The sequence below is a fragment of the Echiichthys vipera genome (assembly GCF_963691815.1).
Source record: "Echiichthys vipera genome assembly, chromosome: 7".
In the NCBI taxonomy this organism is placed as follows: domain Eukaryota; kingdom Metazoa; phylum Chordata; class Actinopteri; order Perciformes; family Trachinidae; genus Echiichthys; species Echiichthys vipera.
The window spans coordinates 19,564,258-19,586,442 of NC_139832.1; the positions used below are offsets into that span (position 1 = coordinate 19,564,258).

General features: G+C 39.7%; 1 protein-coding gene across 1 annotated transcript in view; it reads left to right on the forward strand.

Moving 5' to 3' along the window:
* cdh13 (cadherin 13, H-cadherin (heart)) overlaps positions 1-22,185 on the forward strand; it is a gene marked incomplete at its 5' end in the record, with an annotated part of 302,811 nt that overhangs the window by 149,015 nt on the left and 131,611 nt on the right. Inside the window, one exon of the mRNA XM_083916469.1 lies at positions 1,389-1,567. Within this exon, the coding sequence (XP_083772595.1) occupies positions 1,389-1,567 (179 nt within the window). The remainder of the gene's footprint in view (positions 1-1,388; positions 1,568-22,185) is intronic.

Genomic DNA, 22,185 nt, shown 5'->3' on the forward strand with positions numbered 1-22,185 from the left:
CTGCAAGCTGTTGACAGCAAGAACATGAAGCCCTGGATGGACATGCCGTTTATAGACACTTTTGCATGTAACTGAGAAATGGAATACACTACTCAAAAGTGATAGACCTAAGACGGTCTGTGTGTGTGTGTGTGTGTGTGTGTGTGTGGGGGGGGGGGGGGGGGGTGCGTATGTGCATGTGGAAGCACATTTGTGTGTGTTAATTTCTGTATGACTGGGGGGTGGGGGTGTTCTGCTGAATCTGTGAGAGTGCATCTCATCAATGACACGCGAGAGAGATTGAAGGTTGAGGGTGTGTGTGGAGATTGCCTCCTTTTTCAGCTCAGCTGCAGCAGACAAGATATCCATTTTTTTTCCCATTACTAAATAAAGTGCATCATGCTGTTAGCGCTGACATGAGGAAGAAAACACATTAACAGGAAAGGCTGACTTTTTAAGCGGCTATGTGTAGTTTGAAATTGCACTTTTTGTACATCTGCTCCCATGATTGCTGTCATTTTAGATCCCCCAAAACAATACATATTGTAACACAAGAGACATATCATGTACACAACAAGTTAGTGCCACTTTGATTGGCTTGGCTAAACTGCTGAGAGAACTCTCATAGTCCCTTTTGTCCGACAGAGGATGGGTTCTTTTAGAATTATTTGAACCTTGGTACCATCTTGCAGACCAACCTGCATTTCCACCAGTTTTGCACAAAACCCTTGTAATCAAGGATGCGTCAGCAACTGAGGCTGATGCACACCACTGATGTTGTTACAACTGAACCAGTTCGCACTGAAAAAAATAGCTATTTTCTGGTCCCAGTTTGGAACCAACTGTTCAGTGTCAGATTAATTAATGCTTCAAGCAGTTCAAAATCAAAATCTCTAATGAGTTAGACCACAAACATTATTCCTGTACAATTTGATCTGTAGTGCTTCATCAATTCACTCACTTTCATTTCATTTTCTGACTCTTTGTATATCTACAATTTTCGCCTCCTCTCCTGATGCTTTGTGAATAACTTTGATCATAACTAGGATCCAGGCTAAACTATGAGGTACAATTCTTGGAAAACATCATAATTCTAAGAATTAGGAGCAATTCTTGAATATGGTCCCGGATAAGCTAAGGTCTTTATGGGCATCTACAACCTTTAGAATGTAAAGCTTCTGAAATAGAAAATGTGCATAGTTTTTAAGTTCAATTTCTAAGAACTTTTCCCCTTCATGTTTTGGAAAAAAATACTCATTCTACTCATCTCCAGAGTAAAAACAAAAGCTTGCTAAATTTTTTAAAATTGTGTTTTATTCCTGTAAAAATATTATATTGAAGGCATGAGCATATCACATAGATGTTTGAATTCAGACTCAACCCTATCTTTCACTCCTTGTCTCCTTCAGGAACCACTGTGATGACAATGACGGCGTTTGACGCAGACGACCCCGCCACAGATAACGCAGCACTGCGCTACAACATCGTCAGGCAGTCACCAGACAAGCCTTCCCCAAACATGTTCTACATCAATGCAGAAAAAGGCGACATTGTCACAGTCATCTCCCACAAGCTACTTGACAGAGAGGTGGGTTGACGTGTGTACATTCCATGTGTGGTGTATGGATTTAAGTGATGGTCCTTTTTCCAAGTGGAACAGATTGTGACTCTTTGCTGGGCGAGTTTTCCACTTGCCGCTACCATTTCTGTCCTGCAGCTTGCATTACATTTACTCTTTCTCAACATGTCGCTAATGCTGCCAGGGAGCAAGTGAAGAAAGTTTGTTTAAACAGAATGTGTTAGGGGTAAGCACTATATTGTTTTTGGTTTAAGAATACACACAAAAGACCACTGCTTTCATATGTGTTATACAGCATGCGCACTACATAGCATTGTGTTAAGAACATAGACTGACTTATTTGAGTTATGCCGTGCATGATCATGTTTAGATTCAGAGTGTGCATGGAGACAATCACAGACAGGTCAGTTGTGTGTTTATGAAAGAGAGCGCCAGCGAGCAAGAACGGAGAAAAGAAGGAATCAAGTACGGACAGGTGGAAGGAAATCCACTAGTTAATTGAGCGCTAACGGAGTTGTTCTCTCTGTTGTATAAGAAAAAATGTAATTATGCTTTTGCCATTAATGTACCTGGGTGGCCTGCCCAAGTTAAATCTTTGTGGAACAAACTGTTTTATTGCTCAGATCCAGGTTGCTCAGCAGTATAGTTCAATTACAACTCAACAACAGCATACTTTAAGAGAATTAACATTACAATTACTAATTAATCTACATTATGTGACAGTCTGCTCTTTCCCAAACACTTTTACCTAATTTTCATTCCTATTTGGGCCCAATTTTATTCTATCATTTAAGATATATGAATACCCTACATTGCCATAAATTTCCTCTTTTAATTTTGTAATACTGTGATATAATACCGTCACTGCAAAAAAAATTATAAAAAAATAAGTTTTGTGAGAACAAGCGCTGATGCATTCCAATGAGCAGGGACAGAAGCCAGATGAGCGTCTCTCCATTTCCCCGTCTAACGGGAGCGAGACAACGGGATGATTGCTTTTTCAGCGGGGTGACGAATGCCAGAACATCGATTGGGCTCGCTAGTGGAAGAGGAATATTATCTGTTGTCAGACACTTAGCGCATAGTTTAATTGAGGTGATACACACTCATCCGCCGGCTCTGGTGGTGTCCAACAAGCCTGGCTGAAAACCTCCCATCCGGAACTGCTGGAACCATGGTCACTAACTGCCTTGATGAGTCACTCCCCGAGCTACAGTAAACTGTCTAATAGAGGCGTAATTGATTAAAAGTACGGTAAAATAAGATGCAGTGAACACTGTTGATGGTTTTGTGAGGTGATTGAGAGATTGAACGAATTAAGAGATGTATGTTGGTCTTTGTGGTTTCAATTCTATGATCGTGAGACTTTTAAAGCACATATTTTCTAGGATATTTCACAAGATATATGAAGAGGATGAAAAAAAACAATAGTAGTACTCTTCACCCGTCTGAAACCAAGATTTATAACAAGCACTAACATGCTGGTGTTCAAATATGCAGTTGAATACCTTTGAAGAAGGCATATAGCCAAATTGTCAGCCTGTTTGTGGCCTCAATAAATCTCTGGAAAAATAGAAGATTCTTCCTATTACTTAATTCTCCATAGATGATAAACTCTTGAAGTTATTAGTAAGTCCTTCAAAGTCACCAAGACCTGAGCCCCAAGTCATGTCATGATGTCTATATGTCGGCAGAATCACATTGGAGTCAGGTTTGATTATTTCACTTACACTGTTGATTTAATGAGAGCACCTCAGGTGGCGGCTACACTGGGTTTGTCGAGACACATTATTTTCAGGGAAGTTATTGGGAGCTGTCTGGAAAGGGGTGATTGCACACCTGTTCTTGTCAGATTTCCATCTGGTTTTATGCACAGAGAAGGAAAGGTTGTTGCTATTATCTGTTTAACCTGTTTGAGATGTTTTTGTGGTTTGTTGAGACATGCATACAGCTCTTGGGGACTAAGAACGTTTTATAAAGCCTTATTCGGTTCAAGAGAGTGCTGTGTGAAGTTTCATAACTTACCTAAAGTAATGTGACTTGAGTCAGGTCGGGCTGAAGACTCCAAGTCTGGAGATGTAAAAACATCAATTTTTTTATTTTTTTCTTAATTTTCCATCATGAGTCTGACAATAGGAGTGCAATGCTAAATTACTCTTCGCTAATATACAAAAGGGCTGTCAAAGCATTAGAAAGAAATGCAATGGCTGAGGATTTTCCTTTTTATTTTCTCTGCTATCACAAGGACCATCTTGACATCGGTATTATCTCCTTGGCCCTCCTCTTCTGTGCCAATTCACTTGTGTTCTAGAGCAACTCAACACACAGACCCCCTTTTTGTCAAGATGGTGGTGTAACTGTCCATGAAAACTCTTTTAATTCAAGGCCAAGGAAGTAAAATTCAATATGGGGATTTTTTTCTACTAAAGAGACAAACAGATACAGCGTGACAATGTAATGTCTTTAATACCAGGCCACTGTGGTTTTAATATGGCCATTTTGTTGTATGAACTGCACTAAATATCAGGAAAATCAGTTACAGGCATTGTCTTAAGTTTCCCTTTCACACATGTAGCACAAAACAGGAGATGTCCGTGTTGGACACATTCTCACTTCAAATGGAAACATTTATGGACAAGATTATGTTGAAACTTGATTATTGAGGAAACTTGCTATGCATGCAAGGCATTTCTGATGCTGGTATTGGTATAAAAACAACTATAGCCAAAATACACTGCCGCCAAACGGTGCACATCAAACATTTTTATTGATTGATGTTTTTTAGTAAGAGAATGGGAGTAAAAGTAAGAGATGAGATAGCCCAGACCATCATTGTAACTTGGTTATATTAATAAAGGGTGCATTGCAGTGCAAGTCTCACAGATGTGGCTACCTAAAAGCTTTATTAGCCTGAAGCACCATGTATGGTTGTCTTTATGTTGTATCTAAAACTCTATCCCCCTTATCCCCGACACACCATAATTTATTAGTGTGCTGGAATTTTCAAAAAACATCCTTAGGGATTTAAGCAATAGTCAGCCGCAGTGCAGCATCTCTGTAAAAAAAGAGAGAGAAAGCGAGAGAGAGAGAAAGTAAGACTTCTACAGAAGCACAGTCAGTCAGCAGAGCCAGATGGAATTCAGAAAGCATAAGTTCTAAACTGTCCTTTCCTATAGAAAGTCTAGAGAGATTTATACAAGGCTACTTCAGCACATTCTCATACTGTAAATATGGCTCTGACATGACACACATTGATTCCATCTGCCATGCAGTATACAGTTTTTGAAGACAGAATGTCCAGTATATGTGTGCAGTATGTGCAACAGAGATTGAAAGAGGAAGCAGAGGGAGACAAAGTGAGAAAGAGCTAGAGATGGCCAAACTTGGCACTCCATTGTCCAAATTCCACAGAAATAATTCAGGTGGAGCCCTAAGTGTTTGGATAGACACCGCTCTAAGTGTTTGGATAGACACTTCACCTATCCTTGGAAGGCAGAAAGCAATCCGGAGAAAATTGGATAATCAGTTTTGTCACATTGAAATCCATTTGATTGTCCTCCTAGTACTTTCTCTTTGGCGTAAAACCCGTCTTGATATATGTACATTCACTCCACCGCTCTTTGTGTTTTTCTCCTCACTTCACTTAAGACACGTCTCCCCTTATTATTGTAACACCCAACATTGTTGGAAAAAAATAACAGGCGTTAATTTTTGACATCTAATATTGATGGGGAATGAGGCCATATTCAGTTCATTTTTTTCCACTGGATACACAAATTTCTCTTCATCATTAAGACACAGATCAATCTGCTTCACAAAAATGTTTATCTTCACCTATTTTCTCTGAACATCTGATGAGCTGAGGCTGTGCAGTGTAGCCATCACATACAAGAACTTACCTGTACTGCATGCATTGCAATTTAAATTAGAAATTTTCGCACATGGAAAAATGTTACATTCGGAAAAGTCAATATACTGTAAGAAGAAGAAGGTTTCTAGTCTTTACTTTACTAACATGGTTCTGATTAGTTCTAACAGGGAATGCATTTGACTAGTGCTAACAAGTGTTAAAATATATCACCAGTATTAATAAGCTCGTTCCTGTGTAAAGGTAAGCATATGGCAGCTTGACAAAGGCAGTGTGTGAGGTGTTACATTATCCTTCTGAAAAATTAAAAGCAATTATGTTTGTAAGCGTATCTATCAGTATGTCTTGTTGAGAATAACTTGGTTGCATGCTTAAAGGGGAACATAATTCTATTATGTTATTCCCATGGCCTTGGCACTTTTTTTCTCCGAGTGAGAAAAACAGAATAGTTGCAGTCTGAATTATCTGGGTGACATTTATACAGTTTTTAAGCTCTTCAAGATACGACCATTGATAAAGTGTATGTCATTTAAGAAAGACGATGAAAACAAATAGTTTGTTTTCATTTTGACATTAAGGTGGCTCAATTTATTCACAACCTCAACTCATGAACTAACATGAAAGAAGACACTCCACCTTAAAATTTCCAGTAGCTGTCGAATAGCTGTAAAAGACTGAATGATAGCGGGGAAAGACTGTATGACAACGGCACTATTCACACCGGCAGCGACATTAATGTGCCACGTAAAAGGTTTGAATATTCACACCAGCTCAGGAGGAGTGCAGTGTCTTGTTTCTGCTGCTGAGTACAGGTTAGCTCTGGAGACTTTCATGAGAGCGCAAAATAAAAGCTTCTCCTCCGGTGATTTCTAACCACAGTCAGAAGGCCTAAGCAGGAAAAGCTAAAACTGAGCTACTGTAAGATATTTAATAGAGTTTCCTTTTAGCGAAATGCTCTGAATGAATTTAAGTTCCCTCTGGTAAACAGTTAACTATGTACTGTGTCTAGAGCTTTTGTTTTGAACGGCGTAAGAGGCAAACTGCGCATCACTCAATTCCTACATGTAGAGCAGATTAGTTGTAATGAAGGTATACAATGAACTTCCGAAGTAAAAAGTAAATTACTGGCTCAAAAGTATAATAGTAGAAGGAGTACAGCTTTAAAAAGAGAACATTAAAGGAACTTGTTCCTTTTAAAAAAGTGATGTTTCCTTTAAAAACCTAATTCTTTACTTGTGCATTACTTGTAACTCATTATTACCCACCTGTGTGGTATACATATTGAATATGCAGTGCATATGTGATTCTGGATGCAGCCAATAAATGGATCCACATATTTTTTTTTTAATATACCCAAATGAGCTTTATTCTATTGTAGTGTTCTCATTTCGAAACATTCTGAAAATGAATCCTTATACTCAGAACATTCCCCTACGTGTGCTCAGTGTCATTTATAACATCTTTCATAAATCATTATCTATGGAGCAGTCCCACTCTTTATACTTGATGACGTCACAAATCTGAGTTTTAGCAATCTAGTTTTTTGATTGAGGAAAGAGGTCATGTTTATTAATATTTTTGGAGTGTCTCAGACTATAGGAATAACATGTATAGATTTTGAAAATGAGTGTACTTCCCCTTTAAATTATTCTTAGAGAAAGCAACATATTATCACAGATTTCATTCACAGAGGAGCTTCTATCCTGCATAATACAGAAAATGTAATCCCACTATCTTTGATTTATCAGTTAAACCCTCGTTTCCTCAGTCAACTGTGCTTTGATGCACCACCTCACAATGTCACAGCCCGACTGCAGTACATCATTTTCAGAGGCTTGTGAACTGGAGGAGCAGAGATGTGAATCACAAAAGAAGTGACGAGTGCAGGTAACTTGGTGGCAGGTGGGCAGGGAGCACAGTACAACTGACCCGCTAGTCTACAAAATAACAGGGCTCTTCTGTATTTGCTCAGGTCTAAGAACATGAACACGTGTACAAAACATGTTTCTATTCATTCGTATTTCATGAAAGTGTCCCGATGACATGATGAATACCAATTTACCAGCACACGCACACACGCACACACACACACACACACACACACACACACACACACACACACACACGTGAAAAATGTCTAAATGTAGAGAAGAGGAAGAGTGTTCTGAGAGGTAATAACACACAAAAAATAAAGAAAATTGTGAGGGGACAGCTTATGTTATTGGCTTGAACTTCATGCAGAATATATTTAAAGCTACTGTACAGTAATAAAGTAATCACATTTCCAAGACATGCACGTAGACGCAAACATCTGTCGATGTCACACACACACACACACACACCCACACACACATAAATCATTGTGATCTATTTTAGTCTATGGAGTGTCCGTGTGCAGACAGGCTGTAACCAGAGAGGACAGACTGCTAATGGCAGTGTGACTTTCTGACTCTCTAATGCTCTCTGGACAATCTGGGTGCTGTCACTGCTAAGGATAGCCAATCGATGGAGTCGGCCGACCCCTCCATCCCCTTCCATGTTCTACAAAGGTGAATTACATTGTGATAAAATGTGTGAGTGTGTGTGTGTGTGCATGTGTGTGTGTGTGGAGGTATATACGTTTCAGAATACGTACGCAGCTGTCGACTGAGTGTTTGCTTTGACGCCTGTGACATGTCATGTAGTTTCCCCATTGACTTATAACGGTCAGGCGTGTACGCGTACATTCACGCGTGATGACTGCTAACGGTTATCACAATATGCAGACAGTTATGCGTTTTTTGCAAACGCACGCATGAGCGCTTGCATGAAGATAATAAAGATTTTTTTACACGTGCGTTCGTGTGTGCGTTGTTACGTGTGCGCAGTTTTCATCAGGCATAACAACAAGCAGTATACTACACTTAGAGCACGTGCGTTCATATGTTTTGATTATTCGCAACTGGAAGTAGATCTAGACTGCGAGCACCATCACGGGTGCATGAACACGTAAGGTAGTTTCTCTGTGTTCCATTTTCATCCAGGAGATGACGCCACCGAGAAAATAATACACCAAACAGACTTTGAATTATTGTGTTGTCCATATATTTCAACGCTTGTAAATGACTAATGTAAGCACAACTTTCCTTAAATGAATAAATAAAGAAAGACAGATAGCTTCCTTCATTGTGACAGAGAAAGCACGTGGCTACTTAATGTGCTACTCTACATGGCATTGTCAGGACATATTTTATTCTGTTTTATCTGTCCTCTGTTGAGATTTTATTTCGGTTTCCTGTCTTGTGCTGTCTTGTCCTGTCTTTTGCTTGCCCCACCCTGATTCTCATCAGAGGAGCAGGAGAATATTAATCAAAATTGTTCAAATTTCAAGATTTCTATTTTCATAAATCATAAACAAGTCAGACACCTTTTTAAACAGAAAATCAATAGCCAGATTTGAACGGATGCTTTATTCATTTATTTATTTATTAATTTAAGGACAGTTGTGCTTACATTAGTCCTTTACAAGTGTTCAAATATATGATTGTTTCCAGGGAAATATGTTTCCCCTGGTCAACTGTAGTTTAATGATTTTTCAATCATCTTTCTGGTAAAATATAAAACAATGGATGAAGTCTGTTCGGTGTACTTTCTCAGCAGCGCCATCTTCTGGATGAAAATGGAACACAGAGAAACTCCCTTACACGCTCATGTACCCTTAATGTTGCGCGCAGTCGGGTTGCGAACAATCAAAACATACAAACGCACATGTGGGTAAGCACCTGAAAGAAAACATCTAACATTGACAGACAGACATGCACATGCTCTAAGTGTAGTACGCTGCTTCTTGTTACACTTGACAAAGTCTGCGCACACGTAACAACGCACACACGTGTAAAATATTGTTCTATTAATCACACGGGCATGTACACGCTGCTATGTATGCATTTTCTCCAAAAACACATGGATGGAACCCCATAGTGTGTGTGTGTGTGTGTGTGTGTGTGTGTGCGCGCGTTCATAGTGGAATTGTGATGTTTGTAATCTAAAAAGGTAAAACCACGTTTCATTTAATTTGAATGTCATTTATTTTCTTCCCCCCTCCATCTGTTGGGATATGTTGTGAGTGCTTTGTTAAATAAAAAAATTTTCTGTCAGACTGAAAGCACATCTTAACAACCAATACGGTACAACAGCATGTTTTGTTTTGTTTTCAAGAAGTTGACTTTCATATAGAACTGTAGTTACTTTACAATCACTATTGGAAAGAGATTTGCACCTGAAAACAACATACATTCACATACTTCATTCAGTCAGTTGAATATATGCACCCTGTTTTGGCATATACATCAAAACTAATTTGTTGACATAATGGGTTGTATTCTTTTCCTGAGGCATGTGCATCACCTGTCAACAAATGATCTTTGGTCCTGTGTTGTTCATATTATGGACTTTCCTGTCACCGGCACTGAAAATGTGTTTACATAATCTGCTCTGTTATGCTTAACTAGTACAAATCCTGACAGGCAGATGGATGAGTCTACAGAATTATCTATGATCAGCAGTATCGTATTTAATGGTGGCTATAAGTAAAGTGACCTGGTGTTTGTAAGGTGCAACCTTGACAGTGTGCTTCCAGAAAGTGTTTGGCTGATAAGAAAGCTAATGGCTTATTTGGCTCACTGGCCAGAGTGGCTACATGCGTGTGCGCTGTGATGAATGACAACTGAAACTTTGGTGTGTTCCATCCTTTTTTTGTTTTTTTAAACGCATTTCATTGTTGTGATTACCCCCCCCTTTATTTCTGTTTTTCCCATCCGTGTGCCTGTTCATTGCATTGTTCTCTCACTTATTTTCATTTTGTGTTATTTTCTCTCTTCGCTCTTTTTGTTTCCGTCAGCCTTCCCACCCTTTCTTTGTCAACACTTCACTCTGGACATCCAATTACTCGCAGGTCATAGTATAGTGATTCCATTCAGAGCAGCGCCATTCAGCACGGGCCTCAAACAGCCATTCAAATTACATCCTCAGCTTCCTTCAGAGTTGCCGCTCTGCAAACTGTTGTTTTCAAACATTTCTGGGGGCACCACCTAATCTGATCACCCAAACATAATTGAATGTCAGTCGTCACATAAAGATGCTTTCCTCTCTTCAATTAGCGGCTCGTTTCCCAGTGTCACAGCCATGAGACAAAGCAGACAGAGAAATATTTACTCCTCCCAGGTAGAGGCCGGAGAGAGTTATTATATTATGTCATTTATATGCAAATAATACAGCACAGGGAACACATTGATAAGATTTCATTACAGCAGATCTGATGTGCACTTTAGTTTATAAACTCCCTTTCATTCCCCTATTATGATCTGGAGATTGGAAAGGTGCGAGCAGATGAGCTGGGTGGAGAGAGATTCAGGCAAGTGTGGACAGTGTTCGAAAGTCTCAGCGGGGATAAGTAGAAAAGTGGCATGGAAACCTAGTGTAAAGCGGTTCAGTCCAGCCCGTGAGGCCGACAAGAAGGATGCATGATCAGAGAGAGAGTGAAGTGCCAGTTCAATAACTGCTAAGAGATGCAGCCTCCAGTCTGCAGCTTAATGGAGAAGTGAGACTGGGGAAGGTTCATGGTTGAAGGATTGAGAACCATTTTTAGCAACGGCATAGTGATTTTATTCATAGCAACAACAAAGACAGCTAGGCACTTTGTATTCACCGCCCAGCAAGATGTGTTTTCAACCATATCTGTAGCCACAAGCTTCAGAGTCCCGTGGAAGTAATTTAAAGATACAGAAGTGTATATCTGCAAAAACTGAGAGCATCAAGACCTACAGTATATAAATGAACTACAGCCAGAGTATATCAATGAACTAAGACTAGTGTCGATTGCAAGCAGTGTGAAATATATTCATAGGGGTTTTTTTACCCTTCAAATAGTTGATACAGAATAGTTTTTTCTATATCCTGTTGCATCCTGTATAAAGTGGCTGATGCTGTGAAGTTTTATACTTTGGGCCTTGTGCACATGTTAGAGCTGATTGTAACTCCCTAAATTGATAGTTTTGCTGATGATTAACACAATGATCTCTTGTGATTGATTTGTGTCTCTGTTTTAATTAAGCTATGTAGTGTATAAAGTATGTGTGTTTGCCTGCAGGTGTACCAATATCTGAAATATTTTTCACTGGCAGCTAGAATAATTCAGATGGGGGCTATATTTACAATGGAGATCACCTTGAAGACTAAAAGGTTCAGAGTAAGTGCCGGAAATTATAAAAGTTTGCAAAATGACTGCCATGTACACGTAGAGCAGATGATGAATCTACACCAAACATCATGACTACCAAAACAAGACAAGAAATTATAAGGAGGCATATCTCACCCTTGGTTTCATCAACACAACTGTGGGTAACAAAGAGAGGGAGGGGGGCTTGAAAATATTGTTTTATCTACAAAAGTGGTGCCCTGGAGATAAGGTTTAGGACTCACTGCTGTACATGATGGATTTTACACACGCAGAAAAGAAGTCCAGAAAAGAAAAGTGAAACACTTGAGTACATTACCAAGGCATTCCATTATAAAGAGTGTTACTGCAGTGTCTCCTTATGTGATGGCCAGTAGCCAGAGTTCTGGCAGCTGTAATCAATACAGTGTAGTTGCTGTGAACCCAACCACCTCACGCTCTCTTGTTCTTCACTGAAATGAACAAGGTGGACACCATTCACAAGCATTGATGAAATACGGTTTCCCTCCTTTACCCTGCCAGCTCAATCCTTCCTCTCCTCCCCCTCCCCCCGTCTCTGCCTTTTCTATCATGCCTCTGTCCAGTTGCATTAGTGAGGAAATGAGATCCCCCCTAATTAATTAGATCTCTGAGTGCTAAAGATGAAGATTACATCCCAATGAAGGTTAGAGGTGTCAATCACGGTTTTTTTTAAGCTGCACATTCCCCAAGATAAATTGAGCCCCCTGGGTATTGTGGGTAAAAGTGTGCGTTGTTAATCTTTTTTTTTTCTCTCCCCCTGCTTTAATTGAGTCTCACCGACAGTAGTCAATGAAAACCTGGGACCAGGGAAAACAACAAGTTAGAGAATTATATTCACCAGAAGAGCAGACAAGATGCTCAGCCAGAAGAGACAAGTCTGTGAAAATGGCAATAAGAGAGAATAAAGGGGAAAACTGTGATCATTAAGACACTAAGAGGACAGGACAACAGAGAGGTATGTAGGCAGGACAAATTTGATAATAGAGGTAAAAATAAAGAGAGTGTACGTCAATTGGAGACAAATTATTCCTTATCAACATAACAGGATTACTATTAGATGCACAGTCTTGATGCACAATTTAACTGTTGCCGTTTGGGTAGGCCCTTAAGAGAGTGAGTAATAGGAAAAAGAATGCTTGACAGATTTAGTATATATATATATCATCCTGAATATTTCCTCTAAACACTCACAATTTACCCAAATATTTAGGGATACATTCTTGTGGTTAAAGAAAAATCCAATTAATGATTTTGTTTTTATTTGGTTTTTTTTTTAAGAGCAATTAAATGACAGCTACGACATCTCTTCCCATTGTGGTTTGCAAGAGGGCAATGACTCTGTGCCGTGGATATTCAGTAACTTGCTTGGCATCCCAGAGTACTCTAATGATTTTTCAAACATCCATTATGTACTGTATGTCCATGGTGTAGAGACACTGCAGCAACGCAGCCTGTTCAAATTCTGAAACTTGAGATGCTGGCAGATGATGGAAAAGTGTTGTCGAGCAAATTGCCTCTCATCAAGCTTTGATTTAAGAATTCGGTTTGAGATGTGAATGAGATGAAATAAGATTTTATGGTGCTTTATTAAAGAATACACAAAAATTCAGGTTGGGCTTGAAGAGTGTTCAATTATAACAGAAAGCCTGCATTACAAACTGGAGGTATGGGGATTGAAAGATGTGGGAGTGTACTAAGCAGGTCGGGTCTAATCAAAAGATTGTCTGTATTTTGGTTTTGCTAGTTCGAACCATATGGGACTAAAAGTCAGGATATCTTAACCTCTGTCGCTTCAATTCCTCTATAAAATATGTCTGTTTTTATGAATACTAAATTGATGGAGTACACCTACTTCCACTCCACTCCCATACCTAATTTCCCTATACTATGCACATTTTACAATACTATTTTCCAGGTTTCTTGCTTGAATTTACAACTTTTTAGTTCTGCTATTGAAAATGTTGGTTAATATCATGAGGCCATTTGGTTTCACTTGGTGACTGGCTGAATCTTGATGATTCTCACTAAAAGTAAAGACCTTGGCCCTCATTTATTAAATGAACGTACGGCAGAAAAAACATGCGTACGACCATTTCCTGGCAAACTTCGGCATTTATCAGTTTTGACGTGAGCGGGAGCTACGATCAAATCTCACGTCTGGTCTGAGGTCGTGTACGCAAATTTGAGCCTGTGTATTTGCGGTGCAGCACAGCAAAACCTGGCTGAAAATAATTAACAAACCTAAGCTGTTATTAAGCATAAGCAGTCACATATTAAGAACAAATCAAAAAGGATTCTTAAAACGAATAAAAAAAATAAAAATTGTGGTATGAGCGATTGATTGTACTCATGTGCGTCTGAAGGCACCATCCATGAATGATTACGCATTCATCAATCGACAAAACTACCACTCGATAAATGTGCAGGTGATTTGTGATGCCAAGCTATCACTTTATAACGTGGTGGCCAGATGGCCAGGTGGCCAGGTGGCCCGGGGGACACACACGATTCTTTTATATCCAGCCCCCCGCGACCCCGACAGGGACAAGGTTGAAGATGAATGAATGAAAAGGAAAGCGCACTGCAGAGCCAAAGTCATCTCCTCGGTTGGTGGCTACCCTCGATAAATTGCATTAAATCAAACAAGGTATCAGATGATTAACATCTTGGTATGGTTCTTCTAGACGACAAAGGTTATCCTCTAACGGAATACCTAATAACCCCGCTGGCAAACCCCGCTACAGAGCAGGAGCGCAGGATCAGCAGTGCGCACACACGCACAGGCGCACACGGGTCACAGTGGAGATGCTCCATCTCGGATGTCAGGATGCCGATCTGTGTGTCGGAAAAGTTTCTTTTCTTCACAGTGTTTCTCCTCTACATGTTTGACCTCAGTGGGCGAGGCCTCCGAACCAGGAATATTTAAGGGCGTAACATGTTAATGACGATCGAATTCAGCCGCCGCATTTATCAAGGCCCGCTCATTCGTACGCTGAGATTGGTCCGATACGAAATTTTCATAAATCACACGTGGGTCCTGTCATACGACCAATTCTGCGCTCAGATCTGCGCCCGTTTTCACGCAAGATTGATAAATGAGGCCCATCGTGTTTCTGCTTCATCATTTTGCATGCACTGAGAGTACCGTGTGAATAATGCCACAAAAAACAATAATTGAGTTATGCTAAGTAATAATCTAAATATGTATTCTGCCTAACTAATCATCCAAAATGGGTGTTTGCCTCTTGACTGCTACTTTGAGGGATTTTGAGATATGCACATTCTCTTAAACAAACAAATCTAAAGTGAATACAGATGCAACATATTTAATACTGGTTCATTTAAAATTATTATTCACAAAAAAAAAAACATGAGACCTTTTTAAAATTCAGAAGTAATCTACAGGAATGGAGAGTTCTGACTTTTCCTGTGTCCTAAGGAGGTATTGAAAGGGCAGTGGAGAGAATGAGGGAGGAAATGACAGGAGGGTTAAACCTGAGAATAGAGAGATGAAGGAGAATGACACGCAGAGTGAGGCATGCAGGTGGAGAGCGGAATAATTAGGGTGAGACAACTGCTCGCTCGGAGGGAAACATCCATGCTAAGTGGAATTGAGGGCTTCAGTAATGTCAGGGAGGTCCTGTTGATGCGACACTGTCATTAGGCTTGGAGAAAGCTTCAACACTCTTACCTTCCTCTTGATCACTCTCACTCTCAATTCTGTCTCTCTGTCTGTCTTCTCCCTACCTTCCGCTGTCTCAATCATTGTGAGCCTTCCTTCTGCTGTCTGCCCTCACAACTTTTTTTTCATCCCCTGTTTTTTCCCATCCTCATTGACCTGAGAGTATTTGTCAACAGCTCTTACTCTCCAGTGAGCCCTCCCCCCTACAATAGCCCTTCAGGCGTGAATTAATTTCACCCTGTCTCCATGAGAAAGTGCATTGATTGGAAAAGTTTGTTCAGTCTGTTCAGTACTTTTTTTATTGTTCCCATTCCTATGTCACTTTATCTTTGCTGATGAAATTAAGCTTGGTTCATTGCTTCTGCTAAAGCAGAATCAATGCTATTGGGGGTCCCATCTCTCTTTAGGTGATGATCTTTAACAGTGGCTGTCTAGAGATCCCTCCAAGTAAACATCTGCAGCCCTTCATTCCGTATGTATCAACTGTCTACAGTTTGGATTTGTTTTAATTGTTTTGTTTTTTTCTGCTGTAAAAGAGAAAATGACAAAAGGAAGCGGGCAGAGATGTGCAGAGATTATACAGTAATTATCCTTGTACCCAGCAGTAGTACTCTGTAAATTGGCTTTTATTTTGTTAAGTCAACTGCCCACTACCTGTCAAACAGGGAGCTAAATGTTCTGTCCTGCCACTTTCTGTTTAATCTAGTTTAATCTATTTGTAGCCAGTCTGAGTCAGAGCTGGAGTGAATGCACTCAAACTAGCATTATCTTCCTCTGTTCGCTGTCTCTCTCTCTCTATTGCACTATTCCCCCTGGACATAAATCAAAATAAATCATTGGTTTACTTTTCTATCTTAGATGTCAGCTTAAAATGTTTTCAGATGCAGATGACAAAGAAATAAGACCACAGTAACATTGTGCAACATAAATGAAGTAGATGGCCAATACTGACTGTCAACATTTGTTAGAGCAGCTTTATTGTAGACTGGGATTCGGGTAAGCTAGCCTAGCTCTTTCCCAAAGTAACAAAAGTTAAGCTCACTTATTAACATGTTATATCTCCTTTGTTTATTCCGTGCAAAAACAACTATTTCTTGTCCGGAAGCATGTAACTTCTTGGAGTCTGTGCTGGTTTCTTGGCAACAGGCCAAGAAATTGTAAAAATAACAGACAGCCCCAAGTAAAATAGGGAATGTTTTGTTTTTATTATTTTTTTTTATTTTCATCAATTAACCAAACAAGACAGCATGTGTTATTTTAGAGGTGTTGGTGGGGAGATGTTGTTTAGACAGACAAAGTGAGGCTAACAGCTTCTAATTTTTTCCAGAAAAATGCTAAACTTAGTTAACCAGGTGATGGCTCCAGCTACATCTCTACTTTACAGAGTAAGAGTAATATCCTAACTCTCTGCAAAGATCTGAATAATTTTCCAGAATATCAAAATATATATTTGATAACTTGTGATGGCCCTTCTTCCATATTGACGAGTCAACTGTCATGTTGTATGGCGTAAAGCCTTTTCCATTGTATCTTCCAGTGCACTGGTGGTTACATTATAAGCTATATTCACAATGAACCCAGATATGGGCATTCTGAATACTCTGAGTATAATGGTATCTGTTTAAATGGCAAGTGAGGCCAGAGGCACACAGCAAGAGAGACTTACTGTTCCCTCTGAAAGCTGGCGAAACAGTATCATGCCACGGCAAGCTTGTGGTGCTACACAGCAGCCACACTTTGAGAAAGTCTACACAGAAACTTCTTAGGAAGTTTATTCAGTGGAATAGAGGCAATGTTTGACTAATACAAACCTGGGGACGGAGGTTTGTTTGGAAGCCAAAACCCAGCTGTCATAGAGTATCTCTGGGTTCTGGCAGTGACCTGCATGGATGAATGTTTGCCTGATAAGTCATGTGGCCTCTGGGCCACAAAGATAAGAGCAGCACCCTGACAGAGAAAAAAGGATGCAAGTCACTCACAAACTCACTATGTACAAACAATCTTTCAAAACACACACACACACACACACACACACACACACACACGCAAACACACACACACACACACAGACAGACATCCATTTTATCGCCATGTAATTCAACTTTGTAGAACATGGAAGGGGATGGATCATTTAATCACCTCTTTAAACACCTGTTTCCACTTCTTTTCCACAGAGATGATGATCTCTGTATAATCACTGACAATGGCACTTAAGCTATATTGGTCAAGAAAAAGAAGTGAGTAAAAAGATAAAATTAGAACAAAGTAGAACAATTGAATTAATGAATGGGGGTTGATAATCAAAACTTCTTTTAGCTTAAGCCTGTGAATGTTCTCATTCGTCCAGGTCATCGTTATTCGCAAAGCAATTTCAGTTAAAAACAACTGGATTGGTTGTTTGTCTAGGAAGACGTTTCACCTCTCATCCAAGAGGCTTCATCAGTTCATGTACGCATCTGACCAGGCTGGGACTGGTCCAACTAACTGGTGTGGAGATCCAGGTATTTAACCTCTCACAAGGCTGATGATGTCACTGACACCCTTTGTGCTCCAAGTGCCCACGCCCGTCGTTAGAGTGACAGTCGTTGGTGGGCAGTTGGTTTCGACTTTGTTAGTGCTCTCTTGAGTCTGAACGACAGTCGTTGGGGTCACCCGGGCCATGTGTGAACAGTTGTCCTTTGAGGTTAGATTGTTGAATCTCCTGGGAAGGGATGAAAGGGCGGCATTGTAAATTCTTTTAGCTTATTTAGCTAGTGTAAGGTCCCCGTTTTCAGTTACCTGTCCCCGGCTACTGCTGTCCTCAGAAATCTCTCTGGTTTTCACTGTGACTTAAAGATCTGGAAATGGAATATAAAAAAAAGAAAAAACGTCAATGTTGACCAAACAACATGTATGGTTGCGCACCCTACGACTCACATAGGCTAAAGCCAGAACAAGCGCTGCCAGCAGAGAGCTCGGGACAGAATGCCCTTCTAGAGTGCCCATATTTCTGGTATTTTTATCGGTGGAATAGCTGCGCAGTAGAATAATATTTTCCCTTCGCCAGAGGCAGCCACAGGTATGAGATTTTTTCCCGAAATTCATGCATCCATTCAGCCAGTTATATCACACACACGTGCGCGCGCGCACGCACACACACACGCACGCACGCACAGTGAAATATCACTGCTTGGATAGGCAAACCAAAGTGTTAAGGTTTATCATCTGTGTTATATGTTATTTATTGTTTGATTTAGATGTGTATTTGTTATCTACAATCAAGTGATAAAACAAATCTGATTGTTATTATTGCTAACGTTATTAGCAGCGATGCAACTAACAACTGTTGAGTACTACTCTACAGCTCACAGTTTTATTATTATGACATTTCAGTGTCACTCTAGCTCCTCAGAGGTAGTTGGTAACTTGTCAAAATTAAAACCAGTAAATAAAACCAACAGGTACATATTATAAACTATTCATCGGGAACTTGCGGCCACCTGTCAGTGTCAGTTTTGACCAGTGACACCACTAACACGTTTTCCTACTTAGTAACGCTACTCTAATCTGACTACTTTTTTCAGTAATGAGTAGGCTAGTCTAACACATTACTATTTCCAAATCAGTAGGCAGATTCAAGTTACTTATCTTAATCACTGTAGTAAATACTGTAGTGACAGACCCACCTCTTTATTGTGTATATTCTTTAGGTGAGTTGTATTTGCTCTGACAAGACATCTTCCTCCAGTCACGTTAGCATGGATAAAATGCTTTAACCTAACAATCTTCCAATAGCAGCAGGATGTACCAAACGTTTAAAATGTCTTCCTTTCAAAGGGGTTGGCTACATATACTATCCAATTTAGTTAGGCTCTGGTGAGGACAGGGAAACTTAAAAGCAGATGGGCATCTGTTTGGTTGTCGATGAATGACATAATTCTATTATGGCCTTTTTAACAGTTTATTCTTCACAGGCTATGGCAAGACAGTGAAGCCATAAAGGCCTTTATTTCATGCCTATCAGAAATTTAAGAATTATGACTAAAAACAGATATGAATACATTGAATATATTTTTACATTGTGTTAGGTAAATCAGATGTAAGGTATTTTGGCTTTCATTTGTCATTTTTAATTTATAATTGATTTATTTAAAGTTAGGACCATTCACGATTAAACATTTATATTGTACAACAAGAAGATATATATCATGCCCGGTTGTAGCTGTTTGCTATTTTCCACCCACATCAATGGGAAACTGATTCAACCACCTTAACACCTTAACACCATTTTCTAGAACAATATACCCCCGGTTGTCATTCAATATGAACTGTGGCATTTTCCATTTTAAACTCTTCCCTAAATCTTGTGAAATTCATATGGTGTAAGGGCGAGGCCTTAGTTTGGGTGAAGTGTCTGATACCTGTTTATAACGGCCGATTTTATGGATGTCTTGATATTGGCTACTTTGATCAGAGGGAAATATCATTATTATTCCCTTGCAATTTAGGAGAAATAGGTTGAGAGAAACTGATTTGTGAATGGTAAGGGCATTGTCCCTGCTTTATTTATTTTTTTTAAAGACAAAACACTATGGCCCTTATTTATCAAACGAACGTACGGCAGAAAAACGTGCGTACGACCATTTCCAGGCAAAATTCTGCATTTATCATTTTGGACGTGAGCGGGAGCTACGATCAAATCTCACGTCAGGTCTGAGATTGTGTACGCAAGTTTCAGCATGTGGATTTGCGGTGCAGCACAGCAAAATCTGGCTGAAAATAATGAACAAACCTCAGCTGTCATTAAGCATAAGCAGTCACATATTAAGAACAGATCAAAACGGATTCTTAAAACAAATAAAAAAAATAAAAATTGTGGTTGGAGCAATTGATTGTACTCATGTGTGGCTGAAGGCACCATCCATGAATGATTACGCATTCATCAATCGCAAAAACTACCACTCGATAAATGTACAGGTGATTTGTGATGCCAAGCTATCGCTTTTTTAACGTGGTAGCCAGGTGACCAGGGGGGACACACGATTCTTTTATATATCAAAACAGCTCGGCTCAAGCCCCCCGCGACCCCGACAGGGACAGGCGGTTAAAGATGAATGACTGAAAAGGAAAGCGCACTGCAGAGCCAAAGTTATCTCCTCGGTTAGTGGCTACCCTTGATAGATTGCATTAAATCAAACAAGGTATCAGATGATTAACATCTTGGTATGGTTCTTCTAGGTGACAAAGGTTATCCTCTAACAGAATACCTAATAACCCCGCTGGCAAACCCCGCTACAGAGCAGCTTCGGGTTGACTGCCTCCGTTATTCTTTTCCATACAGCGTTTTTATGGGCCCCTTTTATTCTACTCTTAAGACTGCCAAAAAGCACATCTTTATTTTGCTCCATCTCGGATGTGAGGTTTGACCTCAGTGGGCGAGGCCTCCAAACCAGGAATATTTAAGGGCGTGACATGTTGATGTCGATTGAATTCAGCCGCCACATTTATCAAGGCCCGCTCATTCGTACGCTGAGATTGGTCAGATACGAATGTTTCATAAATCACACGTGGGTCCTGTAGTACGACCAATTCTGCGCTCAGATCTGCGCCCATTTTCACGCAAGATTGATCAATGAGGCCCCATATGTTTTAAGAGGTTTTTGCGCCTCTGGACCGAAAATGTCCCTAAGTTTTTGTCTAAAAAATCTGGTCAGCTTAAGCTAGTGAGCTAACCACCAACACTCTAGCCAGCTATCTTGCAATAGTCACAAAAGCTCCCCAAGCTGTTTTCTACGTGCTCTGTGCTGTTTACTAATCCCTACCATTTTGTTCTGGTAGTAATTTGAACTAGACATGGAAAATGTACACAGTTTCACTTTTCCATCATAAGTAGCATTTTGAGTGGTTTGAGTGAGAGGAGTTGGCAAATAGTTGGCCAATGGCGGGCTTCAGCCCAACAGTAGGAATCATATGAGAATCAGCTTATTGTGGCGTTTCCATTCAAATTCATTTACTTCACTGTGAAATTTTTTTGTGTTAAATGTTGGTTTGTCCAGGTCGTGATACGAATTTCAGAATAAACATAAAAATCCTATTATAGTGTTTTTATGTGGGGTTCCAAAACATTCAGAGCTTTAGAATGAATATTAATGGCTGTTTATAAACATACACACATAAACATAAACACCACACTTTACTTTAAAGAAACTGAAATACAGTTTTACAGGTTGATGATATTATGTCAAATTGTGCAAGATTATGTAGAAAAAGCAGAGAATATAAACCACTAAGCTTTATGCTAATAATTGTGTATTGACCCCCTATTTAAATAAGTATATGGTGTCATTTGCCCCTTAGCCCTCTAGAAACCAAAGGGCAACCCTGTACACTATGATGGTACATCCTAACCTCACTAACTGATTGGCTTGTAAAAACGAAGGATTAGGAATAATGCTCTCTACCCCCTTGCTCCCTAATTTTAGGAAAATAAATTATGTATTCATCACTCCATTTTTGTATCAAGTGACCACCTGAAGAATTACTGGGATGCACATTATTATGGAAACAAGGCAAACTAGAAAAACACATTTCTCTGTGGTAGTAATGTACCTACCCTCCTGGGAAATTACATATGTATAGGCAGCTGTGAAAATGTCTTATCTACCAGCTTCACATTCATCTGAGTGAGTGTCGTACAATATGGATAGAGTTTAATTTGACAGAAAACTATGTTTTTTATTAGAAATATGTCATACTATACTATTGATCCTGATATAAAGTATGGTTAAAATATTGTAAATGATGAGGCAGCGAGTGCACTTTCCATGTGAAAACATAGTACAAGTATGAAGTATTCATTCCCT